Genomic DNA, 20,241 nt, shown 5'->3' on the forward strand with positions numbered 1-20,241 from the left:
ATGGGTTCAGCTGACACCATGGAGCTCCAGACCCTCTGCCCAAAGGCATCTAATCCCTCAGAAATTTAATGCGCTGTGTGTGTCCACTGCTGTATCTCACTAAGTGGCCCAAATATCAGCTGAAGGGGCTATCTCTGGCTGGATCAATATGGCTCCAGGACGTTCAGTCCTTTTTCTGTGCTGAGAATGAAAAGAAATCAGTACAGTATGTGAGTACTTTTTCACCAAGAATCATGATGAGAATCTCTTATTGAAGGTTTTATTTAATGATCCAGCCCTCTTTCATGATTAAAATATAACTCTTTCTAGTCTACTGCTTTCTTTTGACAGAACTGTGCTACACCTGTGGATATATCAAGGATCTAACCAAATCCTGCTTGTCTCCTCCAAGAACTCATCATCAGTCACTACTGGATATATGTGAAGAATGAGCCATTGATTCTCTAAATGTTGACCCTTGATCAGATTGGGATGGGATTTCCAAAAGTGATCAGCCTAACTCTACGTAAATTTAAGAAAACTGCAGTTCTATCACATAAGTCAATAGAAGCTAAACTAGATTGAAGGAGTCGAACTAGATTAACAAAGGCTGCTTTTGGATATCCTACCCTATGAACAGGCCAAGGAATGATTACAAATAGAAGGAAAATTCCAGTCCTGCTTGTTCCTTCAGAATTCAAACTGAATGTTTAGAATGTTTGGAAAAAGCATAAGAAGTGACTTCTCAAATGGCTTTCTGTCTTTTGTATCTCTCTACAATAGCCAGGTTCCTACTGAGACGTACTGAGATCATGATGCTCCTGATCTAAATGTGACCTTCATAGGTCACACACTTCATAGCAGAAGACTCAATATTGCTATGAAACATGTGGCTGGAAAAGCCAACCTATACTGGAAAATCAAAGCCTATTTTTCCAACAGTAGGTAACCCTGATTGTCAAGAAAAAGTCTACTTGAAATTCCACACAATTGCAGTTTCAGAGGAGGGGACTATAGGATAAAATGGGTTTGATGGCACATCAGTAGGCCTCCGGCTCATAACAGGGTCAGCTAAGAGGTCTGAGAAGTCTACCTAGGACTTTATCCAGTCTGCTTTTGAAAATCTGGAAGGATTTGATGTAAACACTTTAAAATTTTATCTGACTAATTCTGAACTCCATGACAATGCCTGAGTGTCAATACAAAGATTCTAGGAGCTGTTAAATACTGACTGGTTCCACTGCTGTACTTCAGATGAACACTTAAAACACAAGGCTGGCAGTCTAATGATCAGTGTTTCCCTGACAGCTGCATCCCTCAGTCCTCCTCATCCCATGCAGACTGTCAGACACACTGGAGGCCTGGGAGGTTAGTTGTCTCAGAAATGTGAAGGAGAGATTCTTTGATTTTGCTGTTACTCCTCTGCCCAGACTCTTAATACAAAATTAAAATTAATTAATTCACTGTATTTAAGTAAAGAACTACTTATCTATAATTCAATTTGTTTAAAAAGATATAATGTTAATAATGTATTATCATCACTGATTTATGTCTACATGATCATAAAGAGGCAGGGAGTGTATGGAATTCATTGAAATGGAGTACAAGCTTAAGGTGTGGCTGTAGCAAGAGGCATTCTGGAGTCCTTTTTCCTTGTTATAACATGCACAGGAGACCCCCATTTTGCAGCAAGCATCCCAGAGCAAGGCTCAAAGAATACTTGCACTTGTAGCCATGCTGCATGATCCAGTACATGCCCAAGCTCATGCAAGATGTGACTATGCCCTCCTCTCTCCTTGCCTTGTTTTAGATGGCTCAGACCAATAATACAACCTAAACAGTTTCCAAAGGACTTGAAGGTTGAAGCGGATTTCAGTCTCAAGGCTTCCCCGCACCCTTTTCTCCAGCTGGAGTAACTGCACCTACCAAGAAAAGGATACAAAACTGCCCACCATATGACACAATGCTTCCTCAGCTCCTTATCACTTATTTTTCCAAAGCAGCTGGCATCTAGTTAAGAGGTATTAACAAAAGTCTCTCAGGGCAGCTGTCAACATGCTGCCTTAGACAGGGGAGAGAAAAGCCGCATTCTTGGAGAAAGGCAGGCTTACGGTTGGGATAGCACATGGCTCTTCCACCTGGCTTCTCACTGGCCCCCAGAAGGTCAGCACTTTCTCTTCAAGGAAGTAAACAAGGCAAGTCCAGTCTCCATGACTACTAGGAAAACAAGTGCTTAAGTAAACTAGCTAACAGAACAGAGTTGGTTTAAAGACCCAAACTCAAGAAAGAACATTTATTCATTGATGTTAGGCAGCCAGTTATGTCTCCTGATGACATATCCATGTGACATGTGATTATAAGCTTTCTTTGGAAGTGTTTTTTACTGTGTCAAAGTTTGTGTAGGTTATTTAATAAAAATTAATAAAAAAGTAGCTATTTTCTCTTAATGTGTTTCAGGAGTTGTATAAATTACCTTCAAAAAAAGTAATGTGAGTAGAGGGGTTTCTTTGCAGTTATCAGCAGTTTGCAGTACCTTGTGTTACTTCCGTTTTTTAATTTGTCTTCCAATTTTTCCCATTGCAGACAGTTTAAGAAATGTCAGCCTTATCCTAATTTCTGTTTAAGTGGAACAATAAAACAGTTAACACTTCTTCAGTTATGCCATTTAGTTAAAAAAGACCACTGTGATGCAAGTAAAGCAGTTATACAAAGTACTCCAGAGCATGAGTGTAAGAAACTGCCACCAGTTACTAGAGGATTACTTTAAAAAACTCTGAAATATGACTGTTTCAAACACTTTAGTAAAAAAGAATTTGCTCTTTATTCTGCTGTCACCACAGCCTTTTGTGGATCTTATTAATATATTCAGCCCAACATTAGAGATGCTGACAATTTTTTATTACTCCTAAAGTTTTAAAAAATCTTATGAAATTCCGATTGTCTTGTCAGAATAGATATCCTTGTCAAAGTGAAAATGAAGTCAAACTCGAGTTCACTGACACTAGCAGCCCTTCTCTAATAGGTCTGAGTAAAATTACAGGTATTTGTAGCCAGTGTGATGATGGTTCTCTCAGGGACTGGATGAGAGGCCAAATTCCTGAAAACTTAATTATGCAAATTTGACAGCAACAAGACAAGACACGTTTTTGGCTATGAACAACTAAGCATAATGAATTTGGCTCTGTCAGGGCTAATATAGAACTGTGCATTTAATAACTCATGCAGGTATAAATGGAAAGAGCTAGTCAGCCCACCACTACTGGGGCAGGTACTACTGGGATCTCTGTAATAGTGGACTGAGAAATTAAATCCAGTTTCAGACAGGCATTAAGACAGACGTGCAGCTCCCATGGAAAGGTAAACATACTAGCTATCCAAACAAGATGGAGAACCTAATAATTCTGAGGGTCTGCACTGAATACTCACATCCAGTTGAAAACTCACAGGGAAGTTTGGTGGCTTTGGGTCCAGGATCTTAGCTCTTTCTCAATTCTGCAATTTCCAGTCAACCATGATGTGTAACATAATGAATGTAGATTTATTTACCAAGGCAATACGCTCCAGGAAGTTTCCCTTATACAAATAATCTGGACAGAATGAGGGATTGGCTCACTAGAGGAATATTTCTAAATAGATTTTCAGTCAGGAGAAAACATAAGTGGCATTAGGGAGCTTATTCTATAAACCTTTGGCTACTACCCTAAGGATTCAACTGTATAATTTGAAACTAAAAAAGCAAGAGTCAGCTCTAGGCAAATGTGGTCTGAAGACGTGGCACCAGCTGATATAAGTGTAATGTAAAACAGTAAAAAGAAAAGAGAAACTAATAGTCATCCTGCATGCAAAAGCCAGACGCTAAAGAGTGAATCGTCCTTTCAAACTAGTAACCTCTCCAACTCCATAAGCATATTTGACTAGCTGCTGATGTAAAAAAAATCCCCCACTTTTCTCCAAAATAAGTTAATGAGATAGTATAAGTAAAGGCATATAGACCATTCATAAACACTCTGTTGGCAACAGAACACGGTGGAGCTGCCTTTGCTGAAAGCTGCATTAACAGCCACAGTTGGGCTGCTGTGGAGGAGGGCTGTCCTTTAGCCGTGTGTTCTGCTTGCTGGCAGCGATGGTGGGATCCGTCTCCAGACTTTCCGACATTTTGTCACAGATGATATCCACGAGTCGCTCAAATGTCTGCTTGACATTAATGTTGTCCTTGGCACTTGTTTCAAAAAATTCAAATCCTAGGAAAATAAACAACACATTTATGTTTGATGCATATTCCAGTATCTCCAATAAATGCACAAACTTCTCTTGGGCAAGAAAGAGCAGAGAGACACTTAGAAAGCAAACGTGTGAAGAGTGCGCATATAAGAGAGACATTGCAGTACCAATTAAAATTCTAACACGATCAGAATATGTACACCAGTGCTATTTGCTTTATGCAGAGCCAGATAAAAGCAGGACTACACCAAACACATCCCCTTAGACAAGTTCTACTTTAAAACCATTTAAAAACTTACACCAGTTTGAAAGTAATTACTGTTTTAGAAATGCTCTGTACATCCAGCTATTGGGAAGGAATAATTTACTGCTCCATCTCTATTATGTTCCTCTGAGCATTTTTCAGCTGGAAACAGCCACTTCCAATGTATTGTTACACAGATGTCAAAATAGACAACTGTGTTTTGAAATAAGCAGGCAAAAAACTAAGCAAGATAAGCAAAGATTTTTGCAGTTTGATATCTACTTAATTTAGAGGTGAATCCATGGGACCAAAGGGACTCACAATCCCACAAATCAAATGAATAAAACAATACAGAAATGTGCATAAGGAAGAAAAACTTCCTTAATTAATTTATATAGAAGGATATTTTATCTGTCTATTCCCAATGACTACTTCAAAGGCAAAAATCACAACTATCCTTAACCCTGAAGGGATATTGGAAGCCTTTATGGAGCAGAGACAGCTTTCTTAAGCTGTCATCTCTGCCCCTTTCTGTTCTATATTTCATCTCCCACGTTTGCCACCTCTGTCTGGGCCAGGTCTGCAACTTGCTGATCATCCTGCAGTCTAGCAGGCTTCTGCCAGCACTGGGTCTGCCCATGTTCTTCCTTCCTTCCTTTGCAAAACATTAATCTTTTTGTTTCCTTGTCAAGCCTTTCCCCCCATGCTCCACTTTTCCCCACAGTTAGAATATTGCTCAACTGAAGGTTCTCTGGTAATTTAAAACTTTCTACTTTTTCTGTCTCTTCACTACCTAAGGGTTCAATACTAAAACAGTCCATAAAGTGTCTAATCTACTAGTAATTTTACAGAAATGGCTTACTCTTTGCACAACTATTTTGGTTCTCTCTAATTAAATTTGAATAATAATGCACAGTTATAACTATGTTTAATTATGAGAACAATCCCAGTGAGAAAATGTCAATTACCTGAAACTCTCACCAGAAGTGGATGAAACAGCTTTTTGTGTTTTCTTTAATGTTTAATGCTGTGTGTGTTTTCTAGTGAATGGGCTAATCTTCTGTTGCAAAAGGCCACTTGAAATTTAAATGTAACTACTTTGATCACATTAGTACTATGTTTTCAATCCGCCACCTAAACAGGATGTAATGTACACATTCAGTCTTATTAGAGCTTAGCATGTAGCTTTAGCATGTTTGAGTATTGGCCTAGAATTACAGTAGATAATTATATTTACCTTGGCATGATACCCCAGTGTGCAAACCAGTGCAAAAAGCTAACTCTCTGTTCTCAATTTTCTTCATATTTTTAATATTCATAATGTGCCTTGGGCTGAAATGTCACAAAGTGCTAAATTGTTTAAATGCATAGGATCTAAACACAGGCCAAAGTTAGTGTTCGTAAGTAGTGGTAATAAGAGGAAAAAATACTGTACAGGGATTTGATCATACAACTTCTATTAATATTGGCAAGACGTGTAAGGATGCCATCATAGGAATGAGTATATATTGCCCTGAAAATTTTTCCTTTCTACATGTCTCTGAAAAGCAGGAAAGCTGCATACTAAAAGACTGTCTACAGAAATTATATATGGGGAGATTTGAGTCTACATGACATTGGTTTAGTTTAGCTTGCCTTACCTGTCTCCTTTGTGCTAAACTAGGGGGAGAAGAAAATGGGGAAAATCAGCGTAGCCTCACTTGCTGTGGCTTCAGCTCTCCTGCAGAGCTCCATGCAGAAGAAGACTGTTAAAATCACTTGGGGACTGTCTGGAGGAAGAGCCTCAAGTGCTTTGTGCTTTGTGTTGAAACCCAGATGCAACTCTAGCACAGCTACACAGTCAGATCCTTCCACAACTGTTAGTACCTGCTCCATAGGAAGTAGGAAGAAAGCAGGCATTCTAAAGAGGAACCAGAGGGCAGAAGGGTTGAGGGACAATGAGGAATGGCACACCAAAGCCTTGGAGAAGACAACAGGAAGATGAATGAATGTTAAGTACATTTCTGAGGGAAGCAGTTTTTACATATAAGAAGATGGAATAACTGGCACATGAGATGATCAAGAAATGGCAGCTATGACAGGAAGGAAAGATATCTGGACAGAGAAAAGCAGAAAGTGAAAGGAAAAGACTCACAAAGAAGACAGGGACCAATGTCAGGAAATACTGTAAAATGCATCTAGAAAATAGACCCACTACCATGGTGAGGATCTTCTGCATAAGAACACAGTGAAAAAATTAGAGGCACTCATTTTCCATGAAGGGGTTTATAGAGTACTCAAGCACAAACATAAAATTCATATAAAATAAAAATAGATGTTACAGGTGTGGTGAAATCTATGCATTTTCAGCTACAATTCTGATATAATAAAGGAACTGTAGTTACAGGAGTGGTGTACCTGGATATTAGGCTATGCCTCTGTACACATGCCATCAACTTAGTCTTTAATTGCCTTGGTGATCCAGGACCTCCCCAGCTAAACCCTGCATAGCTCAGACAATGCACTGATCACCAAGAAGGTTACTGAACTCCCATCTGCCTCCACAACAAAGTATTTGCTTAATTCTTTACAGGAACTGTAACAGTGGGAATTTTGGACAGCACTGGAGATTCCCCCAGGCAGCCCCTGCTATGCATAGGCCAGCTGACAGGAGCTATTTATATGCTTAAATGTGCTGATAAATATCCTAAGTAGAGAATGGGGCCATGCTGTGGCTTCTACCCAGCTAGTTCCTGCTGTAGAATGGATTCAGCTGCACATAGGTAAGACATTGTAAATGATTTGAGGAAACTGTTCTTGCAGATGTAGAAAGGGTTGTGGGTGTGTGGGACCAGATGGATTACAAGAATTCAGCAGAACAAGAGTCCAGAGAGTCTCATTTGAAGTGGCTGAGGACACCATTGAAAAGACCCTTGCAACTGAGGTCCCTGTTGCCATCCAGACAGCAACTGAACTGAGCAGGAGAGCCAGTTCCTCACGCAAGTGTTACTTTGTGTAAAATATCCCAATAAATTAGATTGGTGGATTTTATTTTTTTTTAATAGAAACTGCTTGGGAACACTTCTGAAGAGATAGGGAACATTTTTTCCTAGCAGAGGGTGTCTGGCATAAATACATGAACTCTGGTTGTTTTCCATTTTGTTAGGGAATATTTTATAGACTGTTTTTACCCATGACCTCTCCTCCTGACTCATCTTGCGCTTATTTTACTAAGAGTGCTTAGAGACTTTAAGCTTCTAAATTGCCTGTGTATGAGGGCTTCTGATCTATGCCTTTTAATACTTCCTTCAGGGTTTTTTCACTGCTTTTTATTAATAGATAGAAAAGATTTTCCATATGAGTATAAGCCTGAAGTGAGGCAACTCTCCAGTGACACTCAGGGAACTCAAAGACACTCAGTGAACTCAAAGAACACCATGTACCCACCACCTGTGATGATCTGTACTGCTGATGTGGATGAGTCTGGAGAGAGCAGATTGCTGCAAAGGTAGGATAAAGCCCAAGATGCATGTGGGTAGGTAAGTCAGAACAGAGCTGAAAAGGAGAAAAATCCAAAATATCCAAGTGCTATCTGATTATATGAACAATTTGTGTGGAACATCCATCAGGATGTTCTAATTTAAATGCGTCTTTTGTGTTTAATTCATTTTTTCCTTTGCTGTCCTTATACTAAGTCTCTCTCTCTTTTCTGCTCTCTTCCCAATAGCATTGACTCAAAGAAAGCTGGCAAGCTCTCTGCAGCCCCCACAGAGCACTACAGCAGTAGAGGCCAGCCAGGACACCAGCATGTTGCTTTTGTTTACCTGTTGAACTATGATGCACACAGAAGAGTTTAGATAACCTCTCAGAAATACATGAACAGACTGAATTACCAACTTTGTTCCCTCTTTGCTTCACGCTTGTCCTGGCTCTGTAGAGGTTCCTTAATCAATGCTCATTAACACTCATTTATGCCTGCTTTCAAAAAATTAGGGACAAAAAAAAAAAGAAAGAAAGGTGAGCTATATGCAGCAGGAAGAACAATCTGTCCAATCTGTCTTTTGTCAGCCTCACCTTGGTGCCTGGGAAGATCATAGAAGAGATCCTCCTAGAAGCTATGCTAAAGCCCATGGAGGTCAGGGAGGAGATTTGAGACAGTCAGTATGGCTTCAGCATGGGCAAGTCCTGCCTGACCAACCTGGTGGCTTTCTATGATAAGGTGACCACAGCAGTGCACATGGGAAAACCAAGAGATGTGATCTATCTGGACTTTTGTAAAGCCTTTGACATGGTCCCCCGTAACATCCTTCTCTCTAAATTGGAAAGATAAGGATTTGATGGATGGACTGTTCAGTGGGTAAGGAATTGGTTGGATGGTCACATTCAGAGAGTGGTGGTCAACAGCTCGATGTCCAGATGGAGAACTGTGACCCTCAGGAGTCCATACTTGGATCAGTGCTGTTTAATGTTCTCATTGATGATACAGACAGCGATTTCTCCTTGAATACCATGTTCAGTTCTGGGCCCCTCACCACAGGAAGGATGTTGAGGCTCTGGAGCGAGTCCAGAGAAGAGCAACGAGGCTGGTGAGGGGGCTGGAGAACAGGCCTTATGAGGAACGGCTGAGAGAGCTGGGGTTGTTTAGCCTGGAGAAGAGGAGGCTGAGGGGAGACGTCATTGCTCTCTACAACTACTTGAAAGGAAGTTGTGGAGAGGAGGGTGCTGGCCTCTTCTTCCAAGTGACAGGGGACAGGATGAGAGGAAATAGCCTCAAGCTCTGCCAGGGGAGGTTTAGGCTGGACATTAGGAAACAATTTTTCAAGGAAAGGGTCATTTGGCACTGGAACAGGCTGCCCAGGGAGGTGGTTGATTCACCTTCCCTGGAGGTGTTTAAGGGATGGGTAGACAAGGCACTGAGGGGCCTGGTTTAGTGATTGATAGGAATGGTTGAACTCGATGATCTGGTGGGTCTTTTCCAACCTGGTGATTCTATTCTATGATTCTATATCAAGTGCACCCTCAGAAAGTCTGTAGATGACACTAAGTTGAATTGTGCTAATGTCATACAGGAAGGATGAGATACCATCCAGACGGACCTGGACAAGCTGTAGAAATGGGCCTGTGTGAACCTCATAAGGCTCAACAAGGCCAAGTACAAGGTCCTACACCTGGGTTGGGGCCATCTGTGGTTTCAATACAGGACGGGGTATGAACTGATTTGAGACCAGCCCTGTGGAGAAGGACTTGGGAGTGCTGATTGATAAGAAGCTCAACATGACCTTGCAGTGTGAGCTTGCTGACCGGAAGGCCAACTGTTCTTGGCCTGCCTCAAAAGAAGCATGGCCAGCAGGTCGAGAGAGGTGATTCTGCCCCTTTACTCCATTCTTGTGAGGATCCACATGGAGTATTGTGTTCAGTTCTGGAATCCCTAACATAAGAAGGCTATGGAACTGTTAGAACGGGTCCAGAGGAGGGCCACGGAGATCATCAGAGGGCTGGAGCACCTCTGCTGTGAGGATGGGCTGAGAGAGTTGAGCTTGTTCAGCCAGGGGAAGTGAAGGCTCCAAGAAGACCTTATAGTGGCCTTCCAGTAAATGAAGGGGGCTACAAGAAAGCTGGAGAGGGACTTTTTACAAGGGCCTGTAGTGATAGTATGAGGTGGAATGGTTTTAAATTGGAAAGAGAAAGATTCAGATTAGACATTAGGAGGAAATTCTTCATGACAAGGGTTGTGAGGCACTGGAACATGTTGCCTGGGGAAGCTGTGGATACCCCCTCCCTGGAAGTGTTCAAAGCGAGGTTGGATGGGGCCTTAAACAGCCTGATGTGCTGGGACATTTCCCAGCTCATGGCGGGGGCGGGGTTGGAACTGGATGATCTCTAAGGTCCCTTCCAACCCAAACCATTTATGATTTTATGATCTTCCTGAGAAAATGTGACAATAAAGGACACATTAGCTTGCAAACTTTAGGCACAATTCCACAGACAAAAGCTATGTTATGTTTCACCAGCTGATCATGATAACATATGTCCTCAAGGGTTTATTCCCACAATACCTATCCTTCCTTGAAGAATACACGTTTGAAATGTGATCCTTAGTGCTGCTCTTGCCAGTGTAAAGACAGACAGATGCATGGCATGATTGCAAAGATCATTCTTCCTAGGAAACTAGGCTGAATCTAGCTTCTAACCATTACTGTTCTTCAGAGTATATCCTACATCTGCAACTACAGCAGCAGATCTGTTTATACTGTGCTCTGCTTTGTGGACCAGTTGGATGGGACTTCGGTGGTCCAAACAAGCCCAAGGGCTGGACCTTGTTTAGAAAAGTATTAAAACAATATTAATCTCTGAAACTGGACTTCAATAATACTTCAGCAAATAGAAGGGCTTTAGGACCATTCAGATAGAGAAAGTATAAAGATTGTTTACTGAAATGCTAAGACATCTATCCAGCTTTCAGGGTGGCAAGGCTTATTTAAAAATAAAGCTGAAGGAGGACTCTCAGCTGTGACAAAATGGTCAGACTTGAGGGGCTTTTCCTAGTAATGCCTTAGCAAGCACTACCTCTTCCAGTCTTTCAGGACAAAAGATTTCCATATAAATTCCAGTTGTACTGATTTTGATCATGGCTTCCAGACACCTTTTAAATGAGTGCATTTGGGCAATACATTAGATTCCTGGCAAAGAAATATTTTCAGTTTTTTAGGTAAGACATTTGTTGAGCAAACACAATCCCTTCCTTCTAATTGTTATTAAGTAACTTTCCTGTAACCCCTGTAACCCAGCTCCAGGTGCAGAAAGCAATGGCAGGTTGGCATTTCTCTCCCTGTAAAAAAAAAAGTTCTGAGGACAGGAGCCTTTAATTGCTCTGAGAATACCCTGTGTGTGTTGTAACTAAACAGAAGAATGGTGTTTCTGTGTGCTGTCAGTCTGCCTCCTTCCTCTAGCACTAACACCTGCCCTTTAAAAAGATCTAAAACCCACTGAAGGATGGAAATATGATCAGGCATGTTCCAGTGCAACCCTATTATTTTGATTTTTGGCACAAAATTAGACACAACCATGTGTCCATGCACTTGAAGCTCCTGGTGACCCTGCCTGCTGCACTGTAGCCTCCAGCCAGCTATGGAGGCAAACCAGAACTTGCTGTTCTAGCTAGCTATGTGCTAAGGTGCCAAGTCCCACTTGATTCTTGATTTAGATGCCAAAATTACAGACGTAAAAAAGCCTCTTCAGTTGCTGCCTAAATTCACAGATGCCTAATACCCCCAGTACTCACAGATACCTAATGTACACATTATCCTTCAGGACTCACACCCCAAGGCAAGTGAAGGTTCACTCAAGCCCTGATGCTGGGGAGCTACTGTCTTGTGCCCCAGCCCTGGCAGGATTCATAAACCGGTTGTGTTCCTGTTCCTTCTCAGAAGCAGGCCTGGACTTGCAGGCTTGGTCAGATCATATAGAAGGGCTGAATGCTGAATTGCACCCTGTGCAAGCACATGACATTGACAAACAGTCCACTTCCAGGCTTGCTGGTGTGTTAAATGAGTTTAATTTGAAGAAATCTAATCAACCTCCAATCAGGTTTCTGTCATCTCCCCAGCACAACCATTATGTACATACATGTCTGAGCCAAGAACAAAATGAAAACAAAATAGGCAAGGCAAGCTGATTTTTGTTTGAAGTGAGAAAATTTCTCCTTGTTTTTCATGGAATTTATTTTCAAAGTGCTGGGAATCAAAGGGAAGGAAAGAAAGAAAAAACTGAAAATAAAGACTTGGAGGCAGAAATGGCCCCAAAGAGATGAGATTGGAAAGGATGGAGAGGAGAAAATGACCCCAAAATAAGTAAAACAAAATATATTTTAAAATCTGAGGGGTAAAATGACTACAAGCTATGGGCTATGTAGCATTCAAAGCCCTTTGCACATGCCCTGAATGCAGCATGAGGAAAGGAATGTGAGAGCTCATCTAGAGAAGACCTGCTTTGATTTGTTTTATGACATCTCTTGCTGGCCTCTGGGAGACAGTGTGCCAGTACACATTTAGAAAGCAGGTTAGTACACCCTAAGCCATGTTCAGGCTCGCAAGAAAGGTAAGAGATTAGCATGGCTGAGCTGACACCTGTGGGTCCAACTAAAGGGCAAGAAGGAATGGCACAGGCAGTGGAAGTAGGGCCAGGCATCCCGGGAAGAGCATAGGGACGATGCCCAGTTGTGTAGGGATGGGGTCAGGAAGGCCAAGGCATGGCTGGAGCTGAACTTGGCAAGCGATGGAAAGCATAACAAGGACTTCTATAGGGATGTAAATCAGAAAAGAAAGGTCAAAGAGAATGTACGTGCACTGATAAGTCAGACTGCCAAGCTGTCAACAACAGCAGAAGAGGGGGCTGAAGTACTCAACAACTTCTTTACTGTAGTCTTCACTAGCAAACTCTTCTTCCTACCATCTCTTGAGGGGTTGATTCTATGATTCAAAAACTGTATTTCCCAAAGCCTTAACCATCTGAGCCAAAAATGGACCTTACAAACAAGTACTAACAGAAAATGTTGCCAAATATTTGAGGCTGATCTTGCAGCACCCCTCTATTACCTGGTGCAGCATGAGCACAACAGGCAAAGTTTGGACTTAAAGCAGGATTGTACTCTTGCAGCAACCTTAGGGGCCTGGGTCTTAAAGGTATTGTATACTCTGCAACAGCAGTATTTGCAATTAAGAACTAATGACTGTTGAAATAATTTATAGCACACACATGGCAAATAAGAGTTGTACAGAAGCATATAAGCAACCAAACAACACATAAACAATTATGTACCTAATTTGCATGCACAGTGAAATGTCATAGATTAATGGAGAAACTGTATGTCAAACTACATATGCAGCTGTCCATTTGCATGTGCAGTTACTCAGAGTCTATCCAAAGCTCTATTTATTGTTTTATTTCTGTTCTAACAAGTGACAGCAAACTCTTATGAATGTATGAAGCTGTGAACTCAGCTGAGACGCATGAGATGAATACATCAGAAAAGCTGTGTAAGGAATTGAGCTGCCAAGTGTGCATGGATTTTACTTGTAAGGATTTCCAAGCCTTTTTTAATAAAATGCTTTAAAACATGTAAGTGCTCCATATGCTGTGATTTTACTCAACAGCCAGTGCACGTAATGCTCAGAGCAAACATTCATGAAGAGACAAAATATCATAAGCATTATGTTCCACACCTTTTTTTGGTAGTGATTCATAAATAAACTTGTTTAAATGTGTTTGCTGTGATTACTGTGTCAATATTAACAATATATTAATTGGTTCTCTCTACTGGCTGGTTTGTCATATTTCTATATTTTTCCAGTATGGTATCTCCTGTGAGGTAAAGTCACATGATTCAGCTGAATACTGTCTGGTTTTGTCTCATTCTAACATTACTCTTCTAATAATGCTAGTGTGTAAAACAACCATGAACTAATTTCTGAAAAAAAAAAAAGGAGGTGTGACTTACAGAAAGTACAGAATAGGATGACAAGGAAGTGCAAAATGGACTTTGTGTCTGGAATGATGAAACAGTCTGGGAATTTCATCCTGGGGAAAAAGGTCCCTGAAAACCATGGTGTTACAGAGTAGGTAATGGCAAACTATTTTTCAGTGTTTCTTCAGTGAAGAAACGTTCACATAAAACTAGCAAATGGCCAATTCAAAGCAGAAGCAGATAAGTCAAATGAACAGCACATATTTAAAGGATGTTCTGGATGGTAAGATTTTACATGTTTTCAAAGACACTATTGGAGAAGTCCATGGAAAAAACAATCCTGGAAGGGCTATTGAATATAAAGATACTGCCTTTGATTCACGAGATCCACAAATATTATTTTCTATGGTCTGGGTAAGTATTACTGTATGTCTGCCCCTTTATACTTTTCACAAGGTGCCTACTTTTGGCCATTATTGTAGATTAGGTAGTACACTGCTTGCAGCTGTGACCTGTGGTGGTATAGCCAGTGTGATGCCCTATGTCATTAACAATAAACTTCTAAAATAAAAGGAAACGAGACAAATTGTCTTCATAAACTTTTTGTTAACGTCCCTTCAAGGTCAGATTTGCTTTTTTTAACCATCTCTTCTCTCTTTTGAGAACTTCTGTTAGTGTTATGAAAGAGGTACTTGGAGCTACCACAGGATGCTTGACTAGTTTAGCCAGACCTTCACATGTAATGAAACCTAGTGATGGTTGATCTAAACCACTTTGCTTGGGGTATACTTGAGAAATAAGTCAGCACTGAGATTGAAAGAAATGATTGATTACATCTCATTAATAAAACTGAAGGCCACACGTTTCAAAGAGGTCAGCGGCCACACGTTTCAAAGTGGTCAGCAGCCACAAAAGAGGCACAGTTTTCTGATAACACTACTCTCAACAGGATGCTGCATTTCCCAGAGAGCTAAATGCCCAGTGCTCTTTTAGATCTTCTGAAAACCTAGCTCAAAATGTACATGTATTCATTTTCTCAGTGACTTCAAATAAACCAGGGCTGAAAATAAAACCACACTTGAGAACAGACTGTTTCACAACATGTTCTTTGTACAGCACTTGTGTTGTTCTTGCTTGTAATTGAGGCTGTAATCAACGTTGCAGATCATGGCATTCAAAGGACCCACAGTCTTAAAATGTCTTGCTGCACACAAAAATCTATATTGTTATTTTTAAAACTTGCCTGCAAGTGATGCTATCAACTCACTGGCAGAGAAAGAAAAGACAGTCCCAAGTGTCTGTCACAACTCGTGCCCATCAAACTGGCCAACATAGTCAGAGTACTTCCTAAAATTCAGGGAAACTCATTCCACTTTTCCTAACACCACCTCCCACAATCTCAGAGCAGATTTAATAATGATTGCAGCTACACAGAAAACATGTAAACACTTGTGTGCAGTCTGAATATAGTAAATGACACTGGATCAGAGCCACAATTTAGCCAATAAAATAATCTGCTCTTGAGATAGCCACAAAATGTATATCTGAAAAAGGAAAACCTCACAGTAGATAAAGATGGGAATAGAGGATAATCTGGTTCTATAAAGATTGAATTCTAAATCCCAGTTCAGATTAGTTATGTGACTTAAAAAAATATATCTTCAAATGCTACATTGTAAATTTAAATTTATTACCAGGTATTTTTTTGCCTGGTCTAATTTTGTGTAAGAGTGTGCAGTTACACATTTTGGATCCATTTCTCTATTTAATACACTTTCTTAACTCCTATTAAAATGAATAAATATGAGCAATGCTTACAGAGGGAAAACATTATAGGAATATATATGTAACGTGACAAGTATTTCTGCAAGGAAAAATATCCTCTGTTAAAGAGGTACAATGGTAACTCAAACCATTTTTGTTTTTTTGCAAACAGTTTTAGAAATTCAATTCTTCTCAGATATTGGCAATTTTTCTGCTGTTAAATCTTTTCTGTCACCTTTCCAGGACGAATTTATAGCCTTTTTTAATTTGTACTTTCAAGGAGTGCTTTTACATAAATGTAATGCTTATTTAGATGTATATGGTAGGAAGATATGCTATTCTGATGAAAGTATTTACCAGGATAAGCAACTGTTCAATTAGAAAAATTATTAAAAAAAAAAAATAAAGTCGGTGAACTATGAAGGCATTGAGTGGGCCCTTAGTAAGTTTGCAGATGACACTAAGCGGAGAGATAATGTTGATCTGCCGGAGGGTAGGGAGGCTCTGCAAAGGGATCTGAACAGGCTGGACCGCTGGGCTGAGTCCAATGGGATGAGGTTTAACAAGGCCAAATGCTGGGTCCTGCACTTGGGGCACAACAACCCTGGGCAGTGCTACAGACTAGGAGAAGGCTGGCTAGAAAGCTGCCTGGAGGAGAAGAACCTGGGGGTGTTGGTCGACAGCGACTGAACATGATCCAGCAGTGTGCCCAGGTGGCCAAGAAGGCCAATGGCATCTTGGCTTGGATCAGAAATGGCGTGAACAGCAGGTCCAGGGAGGTTGTTCTCCCTCTGTACCCGGCACTGCTGAGACTGCACCTCGAATACTGTGTTCAGTTCTGGGCCCCTCACCACAAGAAGGACGTTGAGGCTCTGGAGCAAGTCCAGAGAAGAGCAACAAAGCTGGTGAGGGGGCTGGAGAGCTGGGGTTGTTTAGCCTGGAGAAGAAGAGGCTGAGGGGAGACGTCATTGCCCTCTACAACTACCTGAAAGGAGGTTTTGGAGAGGAGGGTGCTGGCCTCTTCTCCCTAGTGACAGGGGACAGGACAAGACGCAATGGCCTCAAGCTGCACCAGGGGAGGTTCAGACTAGATACCAGAAAGAAATTTTTCACAGAAAGGGTCATTGGGCACTGGAACAGGCTGCCCAGGTAGGTGGTTGATTCACCATCCCTGGAGGTATTTAAAAGACTGTTAGACGAGGTGCTCAGGGACATGGTTTAGGAGCAGACAGGAATGGTTGGGCTCAATGATCCAAGAGGTCTTTTCCAATCTGGTGATTCTATGAGTCTATGAATACACATAAGTTAAGAAGCAGCAGCATGGGACTAAATCCAGCACAGGTGGTATACTGTGAAATGCCACCATCTCTGTTTCCCATGCAGTTACTCTAACTATACAACTATATATGAATGGTAAGGAGGAGATTTTAGTTACACACATGTTCATAAGACTGAGTCTTTCCTTTTAAAAATAAACAAACCCATTCCCCATACAGCACAGAAACTGAACTCCAGTGATGCTAGGGTTTGATTTGCACATCTGCTGAGCATGCTCTGCAGAGATCAGCACATTTGAAGGAAAAACCAAGTTTGGTACTAGTATTATGATAATGCTGTGGAGATTTTCCATTACAGTTCCGCCAGTGTTACCTCAAAAGCATGCTATGGATGAAAGGATATCACCACTGGGCAGAAACAGAAAGAACAGGGATGTTCATGCTCTGTAATTTTCTGTGTGGACTAAATTTGCCTCCTGGAGGGTGACTTTATGAAACAGAGGTTCTTGCTACTTACAGCTGTGTAGAAGTACAGTAGTCAAACGGTTAGTAGAGGGAGTTGGGTAATGGTGTCTTTCTGTTTTGGATTATTGCTATTGGAAATCATAACCCAAATGTTTTCAACTTGCAAAAAGGTCTAGTTCACATTTTGAGTAAGTTATTTCTTCAATCTCTCCTCTCCTGCTTGGTTTGCTGATGCTGCTTACCACAAAGGCCATAATGTACTTCCTTTCTAAGGAACAGCATTAGGAATGTTTTATCAGGTAAGCCTTTAGACTAAGTCAGTCTCAAAGCCAGCACTGGTCTTGTGGCCACTGTCAGATGACAGACATGTCACAGCTATGCCTACAGTCATCCCTGGACATATGTCCATTCTAATGATGTTACAGTATTAGTGATATCGATAAAGACAGTTTAGACCTGAGCTTGCAGAACAAAAGGGATGTGGTGTATGACTGCTTTTTTACAGTGAGTGTATTACAAACATTTCACTCTAAGCACTGCAGCAAATAATAACAGTACTTTGTGCATTCTCACACACAATCATGAAGCTTTTGTCACATCTTACCAAGTTGCTCTGCTAAATTTTTGCCTCTCTCAGTGAAGATTACCCGTTCATCCTCCATGTCACATTTGTTACCGACCAAGATAACCTGGGCATTATCCCAAGAGTAGGTTTTGATTTGAGTTGACCTTAAAAAAGAGACAAAGAGAGAGAAGTCAAAGCAAAGCAAATTCCCCTTAAATCAATTTCAAACAGAACTGTAACAAGATCAAAAAAAAAAAAAAAAAAAAAAGACAATACTGATTTGGCATCTAGAGAACATAATTCTGTTTAATTCTGGATTTCAAATAAACTAAGGATTATCTGTCAGGAATTATTATTACAGGAATAGTATCAACACAGGTTTTACTTTTGCTTGTTAAAACAAGCCAGTCTCTTAATATTTTCTCCTGCCATCAGCATTCTTCCTATATTTTTAGAAAGAAGTGGTGACACTTTCTCCCACACAATTAAAAAAAAAATATTTTCACATTTTAATGCAAACCGCATGAAATAAAACCAGAGCTTTAAAATAAAATCAACAGCTTATACTTTTTTTTTATCTTTCACCTTTAAAATCAAGATCTAAATTTATCTGCAAATCTTCAAAGACTTTCTGTCTTCCTTTTCTTGTTTCTCTCCAGCATGCCCACTATAGGCCTTGGACCTAGCAGGACAACAGCAGTATTTACATAATGTATCAAACCATGGGCAGGGGCTGAGCTTAACCTTTAGTTTACCTTCCATTTAAATTACACAAGCTCTAACCATGACTGCAGCTGAACTGGAGTATTGAACACCTTGCGTGCTGGTGGTGAAACAGATTACCCTGCAAAGCTCTCTTCTGCAATTTAAATGCAATGTAGTTAATGGGCAGCTTAGAAGCTCACTTGTCACATTGGTCAGTTGTTGATTGACTACCGCATTTTGATGATACTCAGACCTGCTCCAGGGTTAGCGAGGAGCAATGCTGGTAGCTTCCACCTTTTAAGTGATAACAGTACCTGCCTTTGAAGGCAACACAGGGTGCAGCAAGCTCACTCTAAGCACTTACACCTTGCCTTGGCTTTATGACTGTCTAGTTTTAGGCTCTGAGTCAAGTGCTTGGTAGGATATTAATATCTCTGCTGTCTCAATAGGATCAGAGCATATCTCATTCTCTCTCTCTCTGTGTCCTTGGACTGCACAGGGTGCTTAAGAAAACTGCACTGGAACAAGAACTAATCTGCTTAACCACACATTTAGGAGAAGGTACCCTGGAAGGGAAACCTGCTGTGTACCAAGGTCCTAAGTCTCTGTGAGAAAAAAATGAAATAGCTTCAAAAATCTGTCACCTAAGCGTTTTGGAAACTGAGCTGTGTGGATGTCAAGTTCACTAGTGACCCTTTCTTGTAACAGAGCTGTTAACTGTATTAACACAGCTGTTAACAGCTTAATAACTACATATTCAGATCCCTGTCTGCAAAATGTTTCAGGCATGAAAAAAAAGACCATTATGTAGTCCAACAACCACTTCCACTGAAAGACAGAAAATGGTTCAAATCTCCTCAGCTGGCTTTGCTTATTGCAAGACCAGAGGGATGGGCATGGCAAAAGCTATCTTTGTAGCCCTGGGTCCAATGCCATTTCCACAGGCCCAGACCCTCCTGCACAAGCCAACACACCTTTAAACCATGAGTGATGTGTTTGCTGTGCCAGGCAAAGGAATATAAGGGGAAGAATCACACTGCCTTTTGGGTTGTTGGTCATCAGAATGACCAAAAAGAAGCTGAAGCAAGCCCCACACGTTTTGTGCTACAGATTGTTCCCTTAGGCCTGTCCTGATCTTTCCTTCAAGAAACGGACACTGTCCTATTTCAAATCTGCTTTCTAGTACTTTGAATAGGCACTAATAAGGTACTGTGACCATCCCTACATTTTACTAAAGATATAATTGCTCAGAAAAAAGGGACACTGTGCATTCATTTTGGCAGAAATGTTCTTTTGAACCATGCTGAATTCTTCAGTAATTTGTGGTTAAGCAAAATAGAATTATTATTATTTTCAACCAGAACTACTTTTGTCACCATAGCAACTTAGCAAATACTAGTATCTTAAATGTCAGAGGATGTTAGTACATTAAAGACTCTAAAAAAACTTAGCTTTGAACAGTTATGAGTTGGGGGTCAATTTGTTCCCCTTATGTCAGCAGGCATTGAAGACATTTCAAAGGCAAAATATAGAGTAAAAATACTAAGCTATTCAGAAGGAATTACTTGGGTATTCATCA

The 20,241-nt window shown here is 40.7% G+C and overlaps 1 protein-coding gene across 1 annotated transcript in view; it reads right to left on the bottom strand.

Annotated features, from left to right (window-relative positions):
- Positions 1–3,070: 3,070 nt before the first annotated feature.
- RAB3C (RAB3C, member RAS oncogene family) overlaps positions 3,071–20,241 on the bottom strand; it is a 120,358-nt gene continuing 103,187 nt past the window's right edge. The window contains exons 4-5 of the mRNA XM_069879796.1: positions 17,997–18,121; positions 3,071–4,220 (exon numbers count right to left, since the gene is read on the bottom strand). Coding sequence (XP_069735897.1) covers positions 4,033–4,220; positions 17,997–18,121 — 313 coding nt within the window. The 3' untranslated portion in view covers positions 3,071–4,032. The remainder of the gene's footprint in view (positions 4,221–17,996; positions 18,122–20,241) is intronic.

Source organism: Phaenicophaeus curvirostris, chromosome Z, assembly GCF_032191515.1.
Source record: "Phaenicophaeus curvirostris isolate KB17595 chromosome Z, BPBGC_Pcur_1.0, whole genome shotgun sequence".
Classification (NCBI taxonomy): domain Eukaryota; kingdom Metazoa; phylum Chordata; class Aves; order Cuculiformes; family Cuculidae; genus Phaenicophaeus; species Phaenicophaeus curvirostris.